The sequence below is a fragment of the Python bivittatus genome, unplaced genomic scaffold (assembly GCF_059951505.1).
Source record: "Python bivittatus isolate LINGU-HERP-01145 unplaced genomic scaffold, Pbiv_v1 ctg000070_np1212, whole genome shotgun sequence".
Classification (NCBI taxonomy): Eukaryota; Metazoa; Chordata; class Lepidosauria; order Squamata; family Pythonidae; genus Python; species Python bivittatus.
In genome coordinates this window covers 13,014,225-13,036,179 of record NW_028277034.1, presented here as the reverse complement: position 1 = coordinate 13,036,179, position 21,955 = coordinate 13,014,225, and the positions used below count along the sequence as shown (strand labels likewise).

General features: G+C 36.2%; 1 protein-coding gene across 10 annotated transcripts in view; it reads left to right on the top strand.

Annotated features, from left to right (window-relative positions):
- Positions 1-21,955, top strand: part of GALNTL6 (polypeptide N-acetylgalactosaminyltransferase like 6) — a 597,057-nt gene that overhangs the window by 261,563 nt on the left and 313,539 nt on the right. For all 10 annotated transcript variants that reach the window (XR_015794428.1, XR_015794440.1, XM_088132238.1 and 7 more), the window contains one exon: positions 6,840-6,978. Coding sequence is in view for 8 of the 10 variants with exons in the window: in XM_088132238.1 (XP_087988364.1) it covers positions 6,840-6,978 (139 nt within the window). In the remaining 2 variants the exon portion in view is untranslated. The remainder of the gene's footprint in view (positions 1-6,839; positions 6,979-21,955) is intronic.

The following is a 21,955-nucleotide window of genomic DNA, read 5'->3' as shown; positions in this document are numbered from 1 at the left end:
GCATTCAAAACATTAAAAGCAGTAATTAAAAGCATTAAAAGCCCTTTCTGCTGCACCTGATGGGTTGGGTAGATATGATTGGGAAGAGGCGATCCTTCAAATAACCCAGCCCATGCCATGTGGAGCTTTATAGGACATTACTAGTATTTTGACTTGAACCCTGAAGCAAACTGGTAACCAGTGCAGCTCATGGAGCAGAGGTGTAACATGCACTGATCTAGGAGTGGACATAACTGCCCATACCACCATATTTTATACCAACTGAAACGTCCAGATGATTTTCTAGGGCAGCCCATGTACACTGTGTTACAGTAATCCATGCAGAAGATGACCAGCATGTGAGTGACTGAGCATATGGCCTACAGGTCCAGAATGGGGGCAACTGGTGCACAACCCAAAGTTGCACAAAGACACTCCTAGCCATGACTGCTACCTGCTCATCTAGCAGGAGTCGTGAGTCTAGAAGGATTCCCAGATTGCACACCGGGTTTGTCTAGGGCACTACCACCCAGAACTAAAGATAGTAAATTGCCAGATCCGGCTGGCCCCAAAACCCAAAGCCACTCAGACTTGCCAGAGTTGAGCTGAAGCCTATTGTTCCCAATAAAACCTCCCACAACCTCTAGGCACTGATACAGGACATCAACAGTATCATTTATTTCACCAGGGGCAGTGATATACAGATGGATATCATCAACTTATGGGTGTGCCCAAACTTTTATGTAAAACTTATAAAGGCTTGGGTTGAAACATAATTGCAACAATTATTAACAGTCATGATCATAATCCAAACATCAATATACTTTGATGGTAAATTTATCCTCTGGCTTCTATTCTAAGATGGCTATCTAAATTGATTAAATAACAACCTTATTAGCCAGAATTTATTATTTTGAATAGAAAGTGCTTTATATTGTTAATTCCCTAATTTCACCTTTTTAATAGTAATTTTATTAAAAATTTTAATTTTAAAAAATTAAAAAAAATTAAAATTTTTATTAAAATTACAATTAAAAAGATAAAAACTAATACAAACTAAAAAAAAAGAAAAAATAGAAGGTGCAGAAAAGAAAAAGAAAAAATGGAAAAGAAATAAAAAATAAGAATATAGTAAAAAAGAAATATATGACTTTCTCCTTCATCAAAACAAGTATAAATAATTTTAGTAATTTATCACCTTTTCTTAAAATACAACAAATAATCTCTTCTTCCCATATCCCATCTCTTCTGTATAACAAAATCATTAAAGCTATGTCATTTCAGTCCTGATGTCAGAAAAAGTCCATTAAGGATTACCAGAGATAACAACATATCTATTTTATCCTTCATTAAATAAACCAACTTTATATTTCTTCCTTTTAACAAACTTGATCTTTAGTCCCTTCAAATAATATCCTAGAACTGGATTTCTTTTCATTTTTTTCTTTGTCCCTCCTCACAAAATTCTTCAAAGCTTTAACAAGCCTCTTTTTTAAATCCAAGATAAGAAAATTATCTATGTCACTGTCTTGGTTTGTTATTTGTATATCCCTTTTAATTATTAAGACATCAGCCAGTTTCTTTTGTATGTCCAGGGTAGCATCTTTTTCCATATCATTTTTGTAGCCTGTCATTTTTAATTCTACTTTCAGATCAGTCTCAGTCTTGTCTGGTAAAACTGGATCCTCTTCCATAACATCTTTCAAACATGGTCTATCTATAGAGGTATTTGTAAGTTGAATTTAAGTGTTCTTCTCCTTTAATTGTAATCATTAGTTCCTTCTAGATCCGTCTAGTGTCCAACCTTCAAAGTCCCATCCTATCACTTTTTAAAAAAAGAATTCAAATCAAAATCATTTTCCCACAGAAAGGATTCTTACGATTAATTCCAAAATCTTATTTCAAATCTTCTGGACCCTTAGCCCATTTGTAACTTTCCAAAATCAAAGTTCTATTGACCGTTTTGATGTTTATTCCAAAAGAAACAAAAATTAAGTTCTTAAACTTATATTTAAAACTTCTTTCACTAAGGATTGAAGGAAACTTACCTGGTGCTATAAAACTTGTCAATTCAAAGGTTCCTAATAGCTGAAAAGCAGTTAACAAGCAGTATCCAAACGTGATTAGAAAAAGAAGTATGCGAACCCAGTGTTCTTTTTGAAGGCACTGACTGCAGTTGTAGCAAGATTGTTATTGCCTCATCTCTCATAGCTTTAAATCCACTGGAGACCACTGTCTTGCAGTCTCCTTGTGAGGAGCAACTGTCTTGAGCACTCGTGGGCGATCTCAAGTCTTCTCCTTGTCCAGAGGAATTACAGAGAGCTGGTCTACTTGCCAGCTCTTCATTCTGCCATGATCATCAGCTCTGCTTTTAGTGGAGTCATCTTCCATTTGCCATTTCTTTTCTGGAAGTGTTAATGCCCTAATTTCAGTGTATGCAGTCTGAAACAAGAACATCAGTGGTATTGATGTTGAAATGTTGGAATATGTATAATAAGCTATTGTCTAATGTTAAATCAATCTAATCTTTATTACAGTCATAAACCAGCATAACTAACGTTAACATATATTTGTATTCTTTATTCATGTATCATCATCTGAGTATGAAGGCCATTATACAGTTGCTTTAATGAAGTCACAATGAGAAAATGTGAATTTATTTTGTCACTTGACTATCAAAGACAGGTCCCTAGAAGTTTCTGAAATATGTTGGCTGCCAATAGAAGAGAACATATGTAGCTCCGGGTTGAACTGTGGAGCCCTTGGGGTTCTCTGAGCTTGGTTGTTTTCTTGCAAATGTTTCATTACCCAGCTAGGTAACATTTTCAGTGCTAGAAGGAAGTGGGGTTTGCTCTCTGTTTATATACAGTAGTTTGCCCTGTCAGTGTTTGTGGGAGTGGATTGACTTGTTGGAATTAATGATAATTAATTAGCACAAGTTCACTAAAGCTGGTAAACCATAGTTCCTATCAAAGAATGCTAAACCACCAATAAATAATACTTTTTATTTTTTTTTTACCTAAATGCAACCCCTCCCCCAAAATTATAGAAGTGAAAAAAGCTGAAAAAATATACAAAAGCATGTGTTTGTGTGTATAAATTCAAGACATGGTTCATTATAGTTATCCATGGTTGATCTACATTAATAAATTTTGCAAACCACTGAATAGCTAGAGCCATATATTTGGGTTTCCAATGCTGAACAATAAGTCTTTTGATTATAAGTCAGTTTTCTTTGTCCAGAAGTCAACTCCCAAGTGATTGAAATAAAATATAAACATCTGAAAAACATTGTGTCTTCAAGTTAGTGTTGATTCCTGGTGAGTGCATGGACTGGTCTCTTCACTTTTCTTGGCAAAGTTTTTCAGAAGTGGTTTGCCATTGCCTGCTTTCAAGGCCTGAGAGAAAGTGACTGGCCTAAGGTCACCCAGCTGGCTTTGTACCTAAGGCAGGGCTAGAACTCACAGTCTCCCGATTTCTAGCCTGCTGCCTTAATCACTAAACCAGGCTGGCTCTACAATACATGTAATTGCTTCATACCAGAATGAAACAATATATTAAATGTTAATCTCACGGCACGTCTAACAACATAAATAGAATAAGGTCATTTCTTAAAAAAAAATGGTGTTGAGAAGATGTAATTGTGATGGAATGGAATTACGAAGGCCAAGCTCAGGGAGACAGACATTTTCTTAGCTTGCCAGAACCACGTGGGAGGATCAAGAGGATGAGACTGGCACCTCCCTGAGGAATTCACACTGTTGTGGCTGGAGGACTTTGGGAACTGGGGTTTGAGTCTGGGAAGATTCTTGCTAGAGGTTGTAGCTAATAAACATAGCTGAACTGAATTAGCATTGTCTCTTGGAGTTCCTTGGGCTAGGCCTGACATCAATCTTCCCAGACTCAAACCCCAGTTCCCAAAATCCTCCAGCCACAACAGTGTGAATTCCTCAGGGAGGTGCCAGTCTCATCCTCTTGATCCTCCCACGCGGTTCTGGCAAGCTAAGAAAATGTTTGTCTCCCTGAGCTTGGCCTTCGTAATTCCATTCCATCACAGTAATCTAAAAAATCTATTGGAATTTTGTTTTTGTTTTTTTTCCTTTTAACCTTTCTCTCTCTAATTGGTTAAGTACAACATAGCAAAAAAAAAAAAAAAAAAAGGAAGTGTGTGTGTGTGTGTGTGTGTGTGTGTGTTTCTACTCCTCCTACCTCTCCCTTCTCTTTCTCCTCCTCCCACCTCCCCCCATCCTCTAATTACTACTTGGATATTTTTATACTTTACTTTAGACATTATTACTCATTTCTGTTTGATGATGGTGATGACAATGATGATAATTTTAAAACTATTTCTCTTTTTCTTCAAAAACTATATTCTAAATATTTTAGTTCTCAGAACCTCTCAATCCAGCACTGCTAGTTCGCTTGCTTAGTTTCTGCCATCACAGTAGCGTGGGGGGAAGGGGAGAATAGAATGTGAAGTGTTAGGCATAGATGGGTTGTTAGGACTTGTACCAACCTGGGAACCTGAGGACTTTGTCAACATGCGCAGAAGAGATTCAAAGGCAGAAGGGGGGAGTGAAATGGGAATGAAGTAAAATTAGGTTTTGTCATGCGTGGAATTCAGTTCCAGCTATGCTTTAGAGCTGTACACTACTTTCCAATAAATGAACTTTTCTTTGAACCTGCATTGGTTTCAACAGGAGTTGCTTTCATTGGGAACTGAGTACTGTGGTTCTTATGTTAGCTTGTAAATAACACTTTCAGTATAAGTCAGACAAATATCACTACAGCTCATCTAGCATAAATGGGTAGAAGCAATTTAATATATAAAATTGGGCTCTCATAGGTCATTTTCTTAATCTCAGAAGACTGATGTTGTGTCTCAAATCTTTCAATAGTTAGAATATTTATTTGTTTCTTGTTTACAAATAACAATTGTTTCTATAAAACTACAGTTAGAAACTGCTGAGGAAAATCCCTCTGCTTAAAAAAACTCTCAATAACTTCAAATGGTCAAACTAAGACCACTCCCACCTTCATTAGAAACTGAAATAGTGTATACATTAAAAGCAGTTTTGTTCTAATGGTTCTTTCATTTTTTGCTGTTTAAATTTCAAGTGAACGTGGTGAATATTGTGGGTTACAAGAAATTCTGTTCTTTGTTTTGTAGAATTTCATTCTGAGCCAAATTAACTTGATAATTAGCATACCTGGCAACGGTACTGATTTGCCTGATAACATGGCATTTTTATGCTGTTATGCATCTGTACCCACATGAGAATAACATTCCTTTTCTTGGCTCACTAATTATTATTTTTCTTTATTTCAAAGTCAGGAATGTTACCCTCCCTTTTCTTTACCGTGCTTCAGGTACTGTACGTCTTCTGTAGCTCAGTGGCATCGCATTTATCTGGCAAACTTGAGGTCTGAGGTTCAATTCTCTGCATCTCCAGAATCAATGAATCCCACACTTCCAATCAGTGTGGATGGTATAAGATAGATGGACCAGTCATCTGACATGGCATAAGGCATTTTACTATTATGTTCTACCATACACTTGTGACTACAGAAATTACTACTGTGTTTGATTTCAAGGAGGCACTAACTCACTGGGAATGAAATTGTCAGTTGCCTCACATTAGAACTTCTTTCTCTCTTCTCTCCAATATCATCTTGTATAGAGGTGGACTGTAAAATGACAAACTGATGTTCCCTTGCAGAATGGTAACAAATGTACAAATTGTAATATATATTGTTTTGATACTTGGAGATAACACTATCTCTTGTGAAATTGACACAAGGCAGTCATCATCAGCCTTACTGAACTAATATTAGGAACAAAGTGCTATGTGGCACTATGCATTTTACAAAGAATTACAATAAACATAAATTAAACAGCTTCCTTGCAAGGGGTATTGTATGAAAACCAGTGTATATATCCAAACATTTGTGCTCTTTTCAGGTAGGCAGGATTTCTAGAGCACAATCTTCGAGGGCAGTGTCAGTTTTCACTCAGATGCCCTACATAAAATAGCAAAAATAATCAAATAAACACATTTTATGTTTCATGTCCCAGTCTGGATTGTTTTGCTTTATCTGTTTTGTACCAGTGAAGTAAGGGTTGTTTTGCTAAAATACATGAAGCAGCCACTTTTTGAATGTTAGTGCAAAGTAAAGCTGAATGGAGGTAGGACGGTTATACAAAAAAAGAAAGCAGATTAACTTGACCCATTTCAATCTGGTTTCAGCATCAGGCTTTGGATCTAATGAATGATCTTTGTCACAAGATATATAGGCTAATTCTTCCAAGCTGATTTTCCTGAATCTTATGTTTCGTACGATTAACCACAGTACTTTCTTAGATCAACTGAATGTGTTGAGGATTCAAGGCACAATGAAATGGTAATTCTAGTTGTATTTGCAGAATTGTTTATTGAAAATAACATTGAGGAATACCTTCTCAATCCACTGGCAATTATACTGTGTGGTTCCACAACTTCTATTTATGTTTATATGAAATATTTTATATGAAATATATTATTTTGGGGATTATCTGATTATCGGTACCCTCTATGTTGTGTGACTGATGGGATTTGCTGGAAGAAATAATTCTAGAATTCAGGCTTGAATAGTAACAATAGTGACCAAAATCTTGATCCTAAAAGAATATGAGCCTAAATGTCAATTGGTAGTTGTGGAGTCCTTGATGTTCTCTGAGCTTGGTTGTTTTCTTGCAGGTGTTTCATTACCCAGCTAGGTGACATCTTCAGTGCTAGGAGGGAGTGCAAACAGAACAAACTGCTAATTGTTTCTGAGATCTTGCTCACCCCTGATCACATTTTGATTTCATACCATTTCAGGGAAAGGTGAACAAGGAAAGCCATATCCTCTCACAGAAGAAGACAGTGACGATTCTGCTTATCGGGAAAATGGTTTCAATATTTTTGTAAGCAACAATATAGCCTTGGAGCGATCACTGCCAGACATTCGACATCCTAAGTAGGTATATTAAGTTTGATTATTATTAGTTTCATTTAATACCTTTGTATTTAATTTCTTATGTAGAAGCATCTGAATCAATGGAAGGTGAGAAATGGTGTAAAGATAGTATAGCTAGAGGTTTCTGCTTTTATTTTCAGTATTTACTGTATAATGCATAAGAAAAGGAGGTAGTCATTTCCACTGTAGACACTGCTTGGCTATCTAATCCAAGGGAATTGTGAAATTTCTGTTCACATGTATTAGTGGCAGGATGTAGGGAAAGACTAGAAGCAGCCTAAGCCAATCTTTGACTGGGGTTGCAAGATACCAAGTTCTACTCTGGACTGATAAACACAAGACATATATTAATCATGTATGTTTATTATCCCTCTATTTAGTAATTATTGGTTTGACTTGTTTCAATATAAAACAAATTATAGGTTTCATAATGCATGGTATTGTACATGGGAAGATACTTGACAGGTAATACTGAAAAAAGGCATAAATGCAGAAATCTTTTGTTTTGGGATTTATTGATTCAATAAAGTCAATAAGTCAAGGAAGTCTAAAAAGCTATTATTTTGATGACCAATTGATTTGATTTGTGCTTCAAGGTATGCTATGACTTAAATCTGTTTTAACTAATTCAACATCTAGATTACATTCTTAGGAAAGTGTCACAGGGTCCACTGAATATTGTGCATATACCTGTCCTTAGAAAGAAAAGTAAATCTGTTGTTGGACAACAGGAGGATAGGCATTACCAGAAGTCTTCTTGAAGTAATGGCAGAAATCAAAACCAACATCTCTGCTTTTTTAGTCCAAATGTTTCAGCAGAGTTGTTGATAGTCTGAGACTGAAATTAGTAGAGGCACTCACAATGAAACTGAATAGGCAGAGTTTTAATCTAGTCCATTCCCAGGTTTGAAATGTGTGAAGTTCTTTCTTGACATCCAAGGTTCAGTGAACAGAGTAGATCCAAGCAAATGGCCAGGGTTTTCAGGAAGTTAAATACAGATAGAGTCAAGATACAGGGACAGACAATATTGGAGTATCATGAAAAATGTCCAGTGCTTGACTACTTACAGGTAGATAAATACAAGTTTCTTGGATGAAAGTATCCAACTTTCATCCAAGCATAGCCAGCACTGATCACCCCTGATTGTTGAACCCAGACTTCCAAGTACCTCCCCATATACTTGGCTCTCCTCTGCCCTTTATTTTCCCATGTAAAGCCAGCAATGCTATTATGGATTCAGCAGTCAAGATAGATTAGGGCTAAATCTACAAATGCTGAGTTAGGAAATGGCTCGGCATGCTTCCACTAGAACACCGTTCCATGAAGCCAATTCTGTCTGGCTCTTATCCTGCTCTTCTTTCCAAATGATGAGTCATACTGTCAGGGCATCAACCATGTCTATAATTATTATAACTAGAGAAAAAGAGTCTTATTGAAGCATGCTGGAGGTAGATTTATGGCAGATTTTTTAAACAGAAGAAAATTACACCAGCCTAAAATATTTGCACAGTAACTTTTAACTATCATATGAAAGGATTACATAGCGGGAGGAAACCCTAATAACAGCAGCTGCAACAACAACAACAACAACAAGGTTGAAAAGTAATTTCGGTCCTGGCCTGCATGAACATAGTAGAACTTGTGGTGATTCTTACACCACAGATATTGTAAGTCTGCTGTGTGAGAAGACTGATCAGGATAGTTAGAGCAGGGTTGTGAGTGTTTTGGTAAGTCAGAGGAATAGTGCTAGTTTTATTTAGTTTTTCTTCTTGTTAATTTAATTTATTGAAAAAGCTAGGTGAAAATATCAAATATCAAAAATATCAAGGTTCTTGAAGTTCCCACTGCATAAAACCTACTAGCATGAAGGGGAACTGAGCAAGAACATAGTTCTGTTCTTATATTTCTCAATCAAGCTTGCACCAAAAACTTTGCCTGTGGATTATGCATGAAAGAACTTGGTATAGAATTTATTTATACTGAGTTATGTTTATTTATTTAGCTGTTCCAGCCTTCCTGGTACTCTCTTCACATTTTAGGACTTAAATTTCCAGAATTCTACTAGCATGGCCACAATTCTGGAAGTTGGGAAAAGCACCCAGTTGGGAATGATTGATCAAACTGTTTATTGTTGAATTTTTAAATATGCTTGTGTCATTTTTAATACATCAAACATTCTTTCAAGAAAGGGAACACATACCCTTGAAAAGCCATATATTAATCTCTATCACTTAGTACTGATTTTCAAATGATTAATGAAACAAATTAACACCATTTTATCTAGTCTATCAATTTTAAATATTTTGGTTTTGGCTAGGAAAATTAATTCAAATCACCTGAAATTATCTACAGCAATTCCTTTTGGCCAAGACTGTTTCCAGTTAGATGGGATTTTAATACATAATTATAGAGCACTGAAGTAGAATTCTGTTGCATTGTTGGCATGATAAATATGCAGTGCACAATAGCTTTTTCTCTGAAAGGCTATCCTGATTTCTATTTGTGTTCAACACTGTGCCAAAGGAAACAATATGGAAAATCATTTGAGACACAGTGAAGCTGAACTGCCATTTTATCCTATTGTGTTTACTGAACTATTCCTGCTAATTTGTTTTTTGCCAGCTGGTAGCCAGATGGGCCATGGCATTTCTTAAGAGATCCCAGAAGTAAGGTGTTATCAGCACTGTCTTACTGGGAACATTAACATTATGGTTCCTGCTCTTTCCCTGAACACTGTTCTTTCAGTGAACCTATTTGGAGCTTCTGTGGCTTGCCAAGAGCACTGTCATTCTCAGACAAGACCTGAATATGTTTGGCAACTTCTAACTGGAATAAAACCCACAATTCACAGGTCTATTCCTGTCCTTTCTTGTGTTTTGATTTATTTTATTTTATTTGTTCTAATAAGAGGCTGTTTGATATTGGGTGGATCAAAAATATACCCCAAAATTTGAAATTTTACACACAAGAAAACTTGCTTGTGCAGAGTCAGCTTCTGCAGTCCCTATGTACAATATTTTGATGTGTAACATCTACATAGAAAAGACAAGAAATGACTAAAGGGGACCATGATAGGTGAGATTCGCTGTTATAGTTTCACTCACTTCCTCTACACATTCAGTTTGCTCACATTTAATTATGAATAGGTATTATGCTATTCCAAGTCTAGAACAGAGATGCACAACTTTTTAATCTGTAGAGTACACATAGCTTTAAGCAAAATGCTGGAACACCACTCCAAAAAATGGGTAGGAGGAACACACACATACATACATACATACACACATATACATATATGATTTAATGTAAAACTTAATTATTAATTATTTCAAATTAAGTTTTACACATACACACACACACAAACACCAACACACATATAAAGTTAACATTTTGCAACAATTCATAGGCCTCACCTGATATGGGGGTGGGGGGAGTCATGAAGCCATAGAGTGAAAGGATGGAACTGTTGCCCTATTCACATTGGTTCTCTTCAAATATTCTTAAAGAATATATGAAGAGCAAGCTGTAGAAGTGGGGCACTGCAAGCTGTTCCTTCCATCCATATTTTCCACACCTAAATTAATTGAATATCCTTGAGTTGAGCAAAGTAATCTGAAGAGAAACAGAGCCTTCTGAGAAGCTGATAGTACAGGTCTAGATTAGAAGGATAACTGTATGGCTGTTCAAATGAATACAGTTACAAATCCTTTCCAGACCTTTTCTCCAGTCCAAGGATACTGTGGAAAGAATGTTTTTTGAATCATCACGTGCGAGAGTTCCTTACTTTTTATAATGACACAAACACATTGTAAATAAAATAATAGCATTTACTGATATTTTTGCATGAAAATCCTTGGAAGTCAATGTAGTTACCTACAAACCAATTAAACTGCACTATTCAGCTTTAAAGCTGATTTAGGAATCAGCTTCTGTCCAGATTCTTTGGCTTAACGGGTGAGTTAAGTTTTACATTAGCATTTTAATTTCCTGCTTGGTACAGAAATATTCAGTAATGTTTGTACCCTCTAAAAGCTTTGAAGCAGTGCACTACCATCATTGATGAAATTATTTTCATTTCTCCCACCCTTAGCTAATTTTACAGACCTGCCAAATGGTTGTGAAAATTACTAGTTATCACTGCTTTATCAAGTTCAGCTGACAAGGCTAGATTGAAAAAGAAATGTAGTATGGCTATAGCTAGCTCCTGTAAATTGAATACTTTGACAGATTGAAACAATTACTATGTAAATCTTTGCTTGAAAATGTTTTAGGCTGGTATTTTCTGTTGCATACTTGTCACTGGTTTGATGTCAGGTAATATTGTAGTTCCCTTGATAAAGAAAAGGTCAGTTCTCTCTCTCTCTCTCTCTCTCTCTCTCTCAAATACCCATTGTAAGAATAGTTACTCTGACAAAAACTGAATGGAACATTGAAACTTGCATTTTCTCTTTGTTCTGACTTTGAAAATTGGGGTGGGAGTTGCTTTAATTGTCTCTGAGTTCCTATGGTTGCCATTTATTCCCTCTTACTTCCTAAAAGTTTTGTAGACAACTTATCATCTCCTTCGTAATTTATTTTTTCCCACATGAAGGGCATTTTAAAGTCTGTTGATATGTATAGAAGGCAGAAAAAGCTGGTAGCTAGCCAAGGGTCTGCTACTAGTCCCTCATAACGTGCATAAAATATTATTGCTATAACTGTGGACTCAAACAAACTGCAGATTTTATGAATTGGCCTTTTTAATAAACTCACTGAAATGGTGCCAACCCTCTCTTACCATTTAAAAAGCTCAGGGTGTTTTGAAATGTTTTCCTATAGACTTTTTAAGGAAGGGCTGCTGAAGGCTTATTATTTTGAAACAGCAGATAAGAAAAACATGTTTTTATTGAAGCTATGTTGGTAGTAATTACATTTCCTCTTAAGCTGATATTTTAAATACAAGACAATTCCTTCTGTTCTAATAATAATACTCTCCTGCATTATAAGAATGTATGGCATAAAGAAAATATATCCTCAAATGTAGCTAGCTATTCCAGACTTTCTTCTTTTTTTTTTGATAATAATTTTTGTTAAAGATTACAATTAGAATGAAAACTAATACAAGCTACAAACTACAAAAAATATAAGAATAAAAAGAAAAAATAGAAACTGTAGGAAAAAAAATAATGAAATTTAAAAAGTAGATAAAGTAACTTCCCCCTTCATCACAAGTATAAACAATTTTAGTAATTTATCACATCTCTTAAAATACAACAAATTCTCTCTTCATCCCATATCTCATCTCTTAACTATAAACCGAATCCAAAAGCCTCGTTATTCATTCCTCATCAGCAAAAGTCCATTAAGGGTTACCAGAAATAACTACTTGTATATTTTAACCTTGAAATAATCCAAGTCAATATTCTTTCCCTGTACTTTTAACAACCTTGTTTTTTAATCCCTTCAAAATAATGTCTTAGAACTTGATTCCTTTCCTTTCCTTTCCTTTCCTTTCCTTTCCTTTCCTTTCCTTTCCTTTCCTTTCCTTTCCTTTCCTTTCCTTTCCTTTCCTTTCCTTCCCTTCCCTTCCCTTCCCTTCCCCTCCCCTCCCTCCCTCCCCCTCCCTCTTTCTTTCTTTCTTTCTCTTTCTTTCTTTCTTTCTCTCTTTCTCTCTTTCTTTCTTTCTTTCTTTCTTTCTTTCTTTCTTTCTTTCTTTCTTTCTTTCTTTCTTTCTTTCTTTCTCCCTTCAGAAGAGAATCCTTCAGAACTTTAACAGATCTGTTTTCTACATCTAGTAAGAAACGGTTATACAAATCACTCTTCTGGTTTGATACCTGTATGTCCCCTTTAAGTATTAAGACATCAACCAGTTTCATTTGTACGTCCAGTATATCACCTTTTTGCATATTGTTCTTGTAACTTGGCATATTTAAATCCACATTCAAATCAGTTTCACTCTTATCCGGTATAGCTTGTTCTTCTCCTGTGACATCATTAACACACCATCTATCTACAGTATCAGAAATTCTTAAAACTAATTTCTGAGTCCATTGTTCAAAAATATCCTTCAAAATATCCATTGTTAAACTATTTTGCTCCATTCTTTGTTAACAAGTTGAATTTAAGTATTCTTCTCCTGTAATTGTAATCTTTATTTTCTTCTAGTTCCCTCTAGTATCTAACCTTCAAAGTCTTTTCAACAACCAGTTACCCACAGGAAGGATTTTGATAATTAATTTCAATTTTTTACTCCAAATCCATCTGGACCCTTAGTCCATTTTTAACTTTCGAAAAACAACACTCTAAATACCCTTTTGCTATTTATTCCAAAAACCAATATTTTTCCCATGTCCTTAAAATCGTATTTAAAACTTCTTTCTCTAAGGAAGAGACTCACCCAGGGAATGCAATAAAAGCTTGCTGTTCCAAAGGAATATTTCCAAAGCAATAAAAAATAATTCCAAAGGTGATCAAGAAATGAAGCTCAGTCAAGCTTTTTAGTCTTAAAAGGCTATCTCACAATCTCTCCTTTCTTCAGAGAGATTTTGCCAGCTAGCATCCCACATCAAGGTGCCGATCTCTGTTGTAAATGCCATCCCACTTCAGCAAGGACGTCTAGTGCACCATGGCACTCCCTGGAAGTCTCTCTATTGCAAAAGACTTTCATAGAAGACTTTTGTAACCTTCTTAATGGACCTGCATATCCTAACTTCTGGTTGGTTTGTTTTTTAAATAATATTTAGGATTTTCTGATTACTATTCTAGTGACTTTTTGTAGCCTATTAAAAAATGATCAATAGCCTCTAATTTTAGGAAGCAATTGTCCTGAAAATCTAACCTAGGAACATGCTTGTATGGCCTGGACTGTTGGAGGTAGTTCAGGTCAGCAATTTCTCTGTGAATCCTTATTCACTGAAGTAACCTAAAAATAATGGTTAAAGGCTTGATTAAAGGAAAGGAAATTCCAGTTTAAAAAAGAAATTCCAATGCAGCCAGCTAGCTGTTGGTAACATATCACCCACAAGTGCAACTATAAGCAGAACATGCCTAGATAATGTCTACAGATGCCCAAATAAATACCAGTGTCTTATTCACAGTAATTCCTGCCTTACTTACCACCCACTTGAATTACTGTAATGTGCTGTGCATAGGGGTGTCCTTGAAGAGTGCTTGGAAGCTGCAGCTTGTCCAGAGTGAGGTGCCACAAGCAGTTCTGGTCATTTCACAATATGTTCATATAATACCATTGTTCAGCACTGGCTTCTAGTGAGCTTCTGGGTGCAATTCAAATTACTTGCTATCACCTATAAAGCCCTAGAGAGTATGTCTTCTCTGTCATGGTACCTCTCCTGTGGAAGAGCCTTCCCCCAGAAACATGAAAGGCCCCTACCTTACCAGGCTTGCAAACAAGTATGCAAATGCTGGATGTTCAGTTATATTTTATTCTCCTAACTTATTCATCCAATATTTCAAAACAAAATTGAGTATGTGTTTATATTGAAGCATATTGATTACAACATCCATAGTTATTTAGTCTGTAAAAATATTTCCTTTAAAATGCCGCTGTAGATGTCAGTTTCATCAATCACTGACTGGAAAATTCAAGCCACACAATCAATATTCACTTTGGTGGGGGGAACGGTATAACTTTTATGTGTGGATATCTGAAATTCATTTTACACACACTTGTCTTTTACAAAATACTGATTTTAGTAAGTTGGTAATTTATGTGATTGCAAAATTGAATTATAATTTAGGAATCTCTTCTGCCTATTTAATATTTTTCATATTTATTTTTATCCTGCCCTTCCTAGAACTAGGATTTCTTACGTCTAGCTAATCCTTCCACAACCATAACATAAGTAAACTTAAATTTCCTCATAGCAAGTGACAAAAGCAATAATAAAATAAATTTTCAGATATTTAATTCAAAATTAGTTAAATCTAAAATCAGGAGTCTTGCTTAAGGCCATTTTACCTGAAATATACTCCAGCATTTATTATTATAAATGTGGGCATGCACACATGATTTCCCTTCCTATGTACAAAAAATCAGTTTTGCTCTTATATTAGGCTAATTGAAAACTGTTGCATCATTCAAACTGTAGTTAATCTTAGTTATGGTGTATTGAAACAAGTCAAGTTTACACTAAAATTCATAAAACTACATTATTTCAGCTAATCATAGGTTAGATTTGAAAAGTACACAAAACAGCAGTTAATAGAAAACAGACCTAGAAGCTTCAAATGTCTTCTTCATAGCATGTCCCAAATCATCCTTACCCATATCCATATCCATTACAACTTCCAGGTTGCATATAGGTATGTATTTGAAAAATGTACATACAGTGGTACCTCGGGTTACGAACTTAATTTGTTCCGTGACTCTGGTCGCAGCCCGAATTGGTCGCAACCCGAAGGAAATTTCCCCATAAGGTTCAATGTAATTACCGTTAATCCGTTCTGGCGTGGAGGACAGGGAGGCGGCTATTGCTTGGAGGGAGAGCCCCCCTCCCTACGACCACATGTCAGGGGTGGAAAAATGGCCACGGGCCACGTGTCAGGAGTGGAAAAATGGCTGCGGACCACGTGTCAGGGGCGGAAAAATGGCCGCAGACCACGTGTCAGGGGCGGAAAATGGCCGCGGACCGTGTCACGGGAGGGAAAGTGGCCACATATCCTGTTCGTACCCCGAGGTGGAGTTCGCAAACTGAAGCAAAATTTTGCGGCCAGAGCTGGTCGTAACCCGAAAAGTTGTTAACAGAAGCGTTCATAACCCGAGGTTCCACTGTACAGTTCTGGAATCCATAGAGTATCAGCCATAACTGATTTAAAATAAGGGGCAAAATATCTGGTAGGAAATGTACTTTTGTCACCCAACCATAATAGTATTTACTTAGGCTGGTCCTTCCTGAAGTTGATTTATATTTTTAAAATATTTGTTTAATAAATTGATCATCAGGACTTAATTCTTAACAAAACTGATATAGAAACCTTATTTTCTCATAACAAGAATACTAGAGCAAAGAGCCAAGGAATTTACATTTTGTGTAAGTATGCATTAGTTTCCAGAACCAAGGAAGGTGTACAGTCCACTAAATGCTGATGCTATAACACAAGGAACATTTTTGTGCTTGGCAAAGTAAAACCCATTTATTGAATGGGAAATATTCTATTACACAACTCACATAGTTTGGTTTTGGAGTTTGAGTTTTTTGTTTTTTGTTTTAATATTCAGGAATTGTACTGAATTATGTCCTTCAGCAGTATTCTACCAATTCATCTCTTGCTGTTTCTTGACTAAATAATTGTATGCTCAGTCACCAAAACAAACAAACAAGAGATTGGTATACAAGGAAATAGAAAGTGAAGTGCATAATCCTTTAGCTGCTGAGGCATTATTTCATACAATATTAATTGCAAGCCTGTTTACCTAGTGTGTGTAAGAAAGGAAAGGACAGGAAAGATCCACTGGGTATTTTGAGTATTTTCAGATGGCCTAGTCGGTAATACCCATATTAAATTGCCTTCATTCACTTTAGAACTCAAAGCAATCAGAAGCCCTAAACATTTCACATTTTTTAATTGAGGTAGAAGATGTGTGTCTATGCATGCAGCAAAAAAAAAAAAAAAAAGTTACCAATTCAGTGCTAATTTCTTTTGCTGAAATTATTCTTAGTAACAACTAATAATAATTTTCACTAACTGTAAAAGTTGAAATATATTACAGTTAGTATGTCTATATGTTAATATGATGATTTGGATTAAATTATTAGGAGGAAACAAGCCACTGATTTATAGGTAACATATTCAGATTTTTTTTAAAAAAAAATGGGTTCTCACTAATCAGTGTCTATGCATGTTCATTTAAAATTATTTGATTATGAAGCTATCAATCTTGAATTTAACAAGTAACAGATAGTGGATCATATAGTTTATCCAATTACTCACAATAGGGGAACAGCAGACTATTGAAAGGTTTGGGGTTGCCAAGAGTCTACATCTACATTGACAAACACAAATGCTGGTGAGACAATAAAAGAAAGAAAATTCTTACCTAGCCACCACAGAACCATATTTATTGAAGGAAAGGCTGTGATAAAAATCTTTCCCAAGCTAGTGACCTCCAAATGTGCTAAAGTATAACTCTCATCACTCCTAGCCACCTTTTTCTTTCTCTCAGTTTAGCCTATAAAATTTTTGTGAGGTTAGAAAGAGGGAGAACTATGTACACTGCCTAGAACTCCACTGAAGAAAAGGAAGGCAAAATGTAATAAATATATTCATTAAAACCACTCTCCAATTAAAAAAAATACATTATTGCTGCTTAACATCCAAAATGAAATGTATGTAATTTGATGAAACTAACAGGCACAGTTTCCCATCAAGCTAGATATTTACAGAAACTTATTTCCATATATCTCTCTCCCTAGCTGGATTGGATCACTGAAATGCAATTATTAAATGTTAGATTTGGTGGATAACAAAAATAAACAGCAGACACTAGAAGAAGAATCCTGTAAAGTTTTGTTTCTTTAAGAAGCACAAGGCATGCTTTAAAAGAAAGAAAGGCAAGTGCATTTGGAAGCCCAGAATAATTTTCTTAATTTTTCTAAAATCACCTAGATTCTTTTTCTTCAGAGAGAAACCATGTTAAATTCATAAAATATATGAGCTGTCAGTTTTCTTTGGGCTGATGTATTGTGTTCCATGGAAAGATCAAAACTGAATTTTTAGTTTCACATTATTAGCTTTTTCTTAATGGACCTGGATATCCTCACTTTTGTTTTTTTTTAAAAAAAAAATACTTAGGATTTTCTGATTACTATTCTAGTGACTTTTTGTAGCCTATTAAAAAATGATCAATAGTCTCTAATTTTAGGATGCAGTTGTCCTGAAAATTTAACCTAGGAACATACTTGTGTGACCAGGACTGTAATTAAGTGCTGAAAGTAGTTCAGGTCAGCAATTTCCCTGTGAATCCTTATTCACTGAAATGACCTAAAAATGATGGTTAAAAGCTTGGTTAAAGGAAAGGACTGTTCAGCACTGGCTTCTAGTGAGCTTCTGGGTGCAGTTCAAGTTGCTGGCTATCACCTATAAAGCCCTACATGGCCCAGGTTCAGATTAACTGAGAGACTGTCTCTTTCCAATTGTTTTTTCTTGTCCAGTCAAAGCTGACAGGTTGGGCATGCCCTGGGTCCCTTTCATTAAACAATGCCAACTTGTGGGACCCAGGAAATTTGCCTTCCCTGTTGAAGCACCTGCCCTGTCAAACAGCATCACTATAGAGATCCAGAGGCCCCTGACACTATTGGCATTTCATAAGGTGTTAAAGACCTCAGGCATTTGGGTGTAGGTGTTAGGTGGGCCCTATTGGTTGGTTTGTCTGTTGCTGTTTGTTCATTATTGTTTATTAGATGGAAGGATCTGTGGAGTCCTTGGTGATCTCTGAGCCTGGTTGTTTGCTTGTACATGTTTCATTACCCAAGTAGGCAACAACATCAGTGCTAGTGAGTGTGGCATACCCCACACTCACTAGCACTGGTGATGTTACCTAGTCAGGTAATGAAACATCTGCAAGTAAACAACTAAGCTCAGAGAGCACCAAGGACTACACATTTCATCCCTGAGCTATATATATTCTCTTCTTTTGGAGATGGAAAGATCTGTGTGGACCTCTGGCACATGTTATATTGATTATTGTTGTAATTCCATTTTTTTTAAAGCAGGTTGAGTGGGTTTGCTGTGGGGTAGTGGTGTTTGTTTTAATTCATTGTTAGTTGCCCTGAGTTGAAGTATGTGAATTGTATAAATACATAAATAAATCTCTAAAAATATGTTGAAATCGCTAATATCTCAGGAGATTTTAACTTCTTCAGAGGTTTCAGATCCCTGCATAAAGTCTCATGACAATATGAACATTTCTGGCATTCTTGTATGATACCATATGAATTCTCAGGGGTGATATCACCAGAAAGATTTGATAATCTTGTGATATTTTGAACACTTTAATGAATTAATTAATTGGGTACCCAAACATCATATTATCTTGTGTAAAGTTCCTCAGTGCCTAACAAGGGTGTCAACTGCTTCTGTAAGCTAAATCTTTAAGCATGCTTCTGTGATTGATGAGCCAACTGTAGAACTCTATAGGCCAAGAGCTTTCATTTTTAGGCCTTCTCCAGTATAACTGACCAGGTTTATATAACACACTAAACCATACCAACCAAACCACATAATTGTTAATGAGTTCTGTATGAGAGATGTAAAAGTTTAAACATCCATATTCAATATTTCTGTCAAAACAGACACTTGTTTATATGAAGGTAATTTACTAGAAATTACTTTGTGAATATATATAAGGAATGGAAGACAAGTGTGAGAAAAATAATCCTCAAGGATCCTGCTATTGAGGCCTATACTTCCAGGGAGAACCTTCTATTGATCATGTGTTAGCAGCTGCAAAACACTAAGGAAGAGCAATATACTGTACTGTATTCATAAATGGACCATTTCTTCAACATCCTTTCTAAATGGAATGTTTTGTCCCCAGGTTGTGGGGCTAGGGATGGTACAGACTCAGTTAAGACATAGGTTAACTTATGTTGGCAAAACCACCTCTATTACAACAATAAATCATATAAAATAATCTTTATTTTACAATTGCATTTTGACTTTTCTTTATTTCTGTATTCTTATGCTCTAGGTACTATGGTCTTGTCTCTTATGTTCTTAACTCTAATATACAATCTATTTTCTATTTTTCAGTTCTATATTTCTACTTTTTATCTTACCCTATCATTCTATACCTATTTTATTTTCTTATCTCTGTGCCTTTCTGTTTACAGCTTAGCTAATAATTCCCATTGTTTTGTCTCTGTCCTATTGATGTATTATTCTAGCTAGTCTTATGGCTCTGCAGCCATGTCAAACTCCTTATACTTAATGCTTTAATCTCCTCTAACCCTCACCACCACTACCACCACCACCACCAAGTCAATTGCTTGTTGATTTCTGCCTTTGCATTGTTGTCCTCTTGGGTAGTCTTCTGTTATTTGGGGGGAGGGAGGAGCAGGGACTGCCACAGCTGTTCAATCCTCCCAGCTCATTCTCTGTTTCACTTGACAATATGGCTGCTACCATTTTCTTCTGAGGGAGTCATAGCTATCTCCCCTTGCCCTCCATGGTTTCTTCTGAGATCCTCCCAGTTGCCAGTGCCATCCTTCCTGACTTTCTGGCCTTTCTCCCCAGTGCCATTTTCCACTGCCAGTACCAGATTGCCTTCCCACACTCCTAGCCCTCTCCTCAGCCACTTGGCAGTTGCTATCACTTCTCCTAGCTGGCTTGATCTCTGCAGTCCCTGCCTCAGCTGTTGCAGGAGTTTCTGGATCATTTCTGGGACTGCTGCTGTTCTTATCTCCTAATGCTGTCATTCCCCCTCTGTTGTCTTAGAGCTCTTTGACTTTCTTTCAGCTTTCTGCAGTTGGTCCATGAATGTAAACACCCAAGCCAAGCTTCTCTAACAAAGGGCTTCCCCTTTTCCTGTAGCTGAATGGACATGTGTGGACTTGTAGACTTCCCTGCCAGAGAGCCAAGCTGCCTCTTAAAGGGCCTACTTCTCATTATTAGCTGGTTGAGTCTTAGCAAGGCACAGATCAGGGAAGGGAAATTGGTGCTCTGTTTTCCCTGCATCAGTCTTTCCATTCTTCACGCTTGTCCTGGAGGTGAATTTGTACTCATAGGCATTCTTGGGGTGGGGTGGGGGGAGGAGAAGGTGGGTAAATGATGGAACATGCATTCTGACATGACAACATAAGTGTTGCCTATTTACATACTTACGTGTGACATTGTGATGCACGTTAGATGAAGCCTTTAATAGACAAGTGCTGTTTGTGTATTATATATTGTATGAGTGTCAGTGAGTAAAACAATATCCCCCCTAGCCACAAATGGCAGAATCAAATCAAGCGAACACCCATTGACTGCTATAGCTTTTAAAACTGACATTTGATTGATGCAGGTTCTGACAATATCATTCAAGAAAAATGTTTTGTTACTTTTGAACCTCAGTACTTTGATCAACTATCCTAAATACCCAGTCCACTATATATATATATAAAAAGAATATCCACTTTTTGTTCATTATTTTATACTTCATTATTGAAATCCTGATTCAATATCCTTCTAAAGTGATGAACTTCTAAGTGTTATTTTGTTGCTAGCAATATACAAATATGTTTGGTGCCTTATTAAGTAGTTCATGACATACCTTTTTGTCTTTCTCACTTATATTTGAATGTTCACTTTTACTTGTCTCCTGATACAAGCTTTTTTTCTCTAGAGACATACTTGTACTTACATTTTACATTTAATAGTGCTGATTATTCTAGGCACTTAGTTGCACTGCTAGAATTGCATTAGCAAGGCTTATATTATAAGACTTTAACAATATTGTTGTGCATGGAATTCCTTCACCAGTCAGCTGAACTCTGACATTCCCATTATCCTCTCAGGCAGACTTCCCCAGACCTCTCAGTTTGGATCCTAATGTTCAGAGTTTATGTATATCTCTGGCTTATTCATCCTTATATGGACTGTGGTTCACTTTCCCTCCCCATCCCTCATTCATGCTTTATATGTATCTCTCACATAAAATTCAGTTATATGCCTGGGTAACATGAAAACTCAGATTACCAACTCCCTCCCTTTTCCTTTAAGGTTTTTGTTTTTTAAGACTATAAGCAGAAAGGGAGGAAAGGAAAAAGAACCTATATGCTGAATGTTGGACCTGCTAATCTAAGACAATTTAGGATCCTTGCTGATCCTAAATTGGGCACAACAACCACAGAAAACAACAGGCTGTGTTTCCACAACAGTTGCATAGGATGAATGATTCAAAGCGAATACAATCATTTCTTTAATACACCTCAGTTCCAGCACAAACTGTCGGTCAATTGAGGTAGATCAGGTCAAGAAGCAGATGCCACATGAACT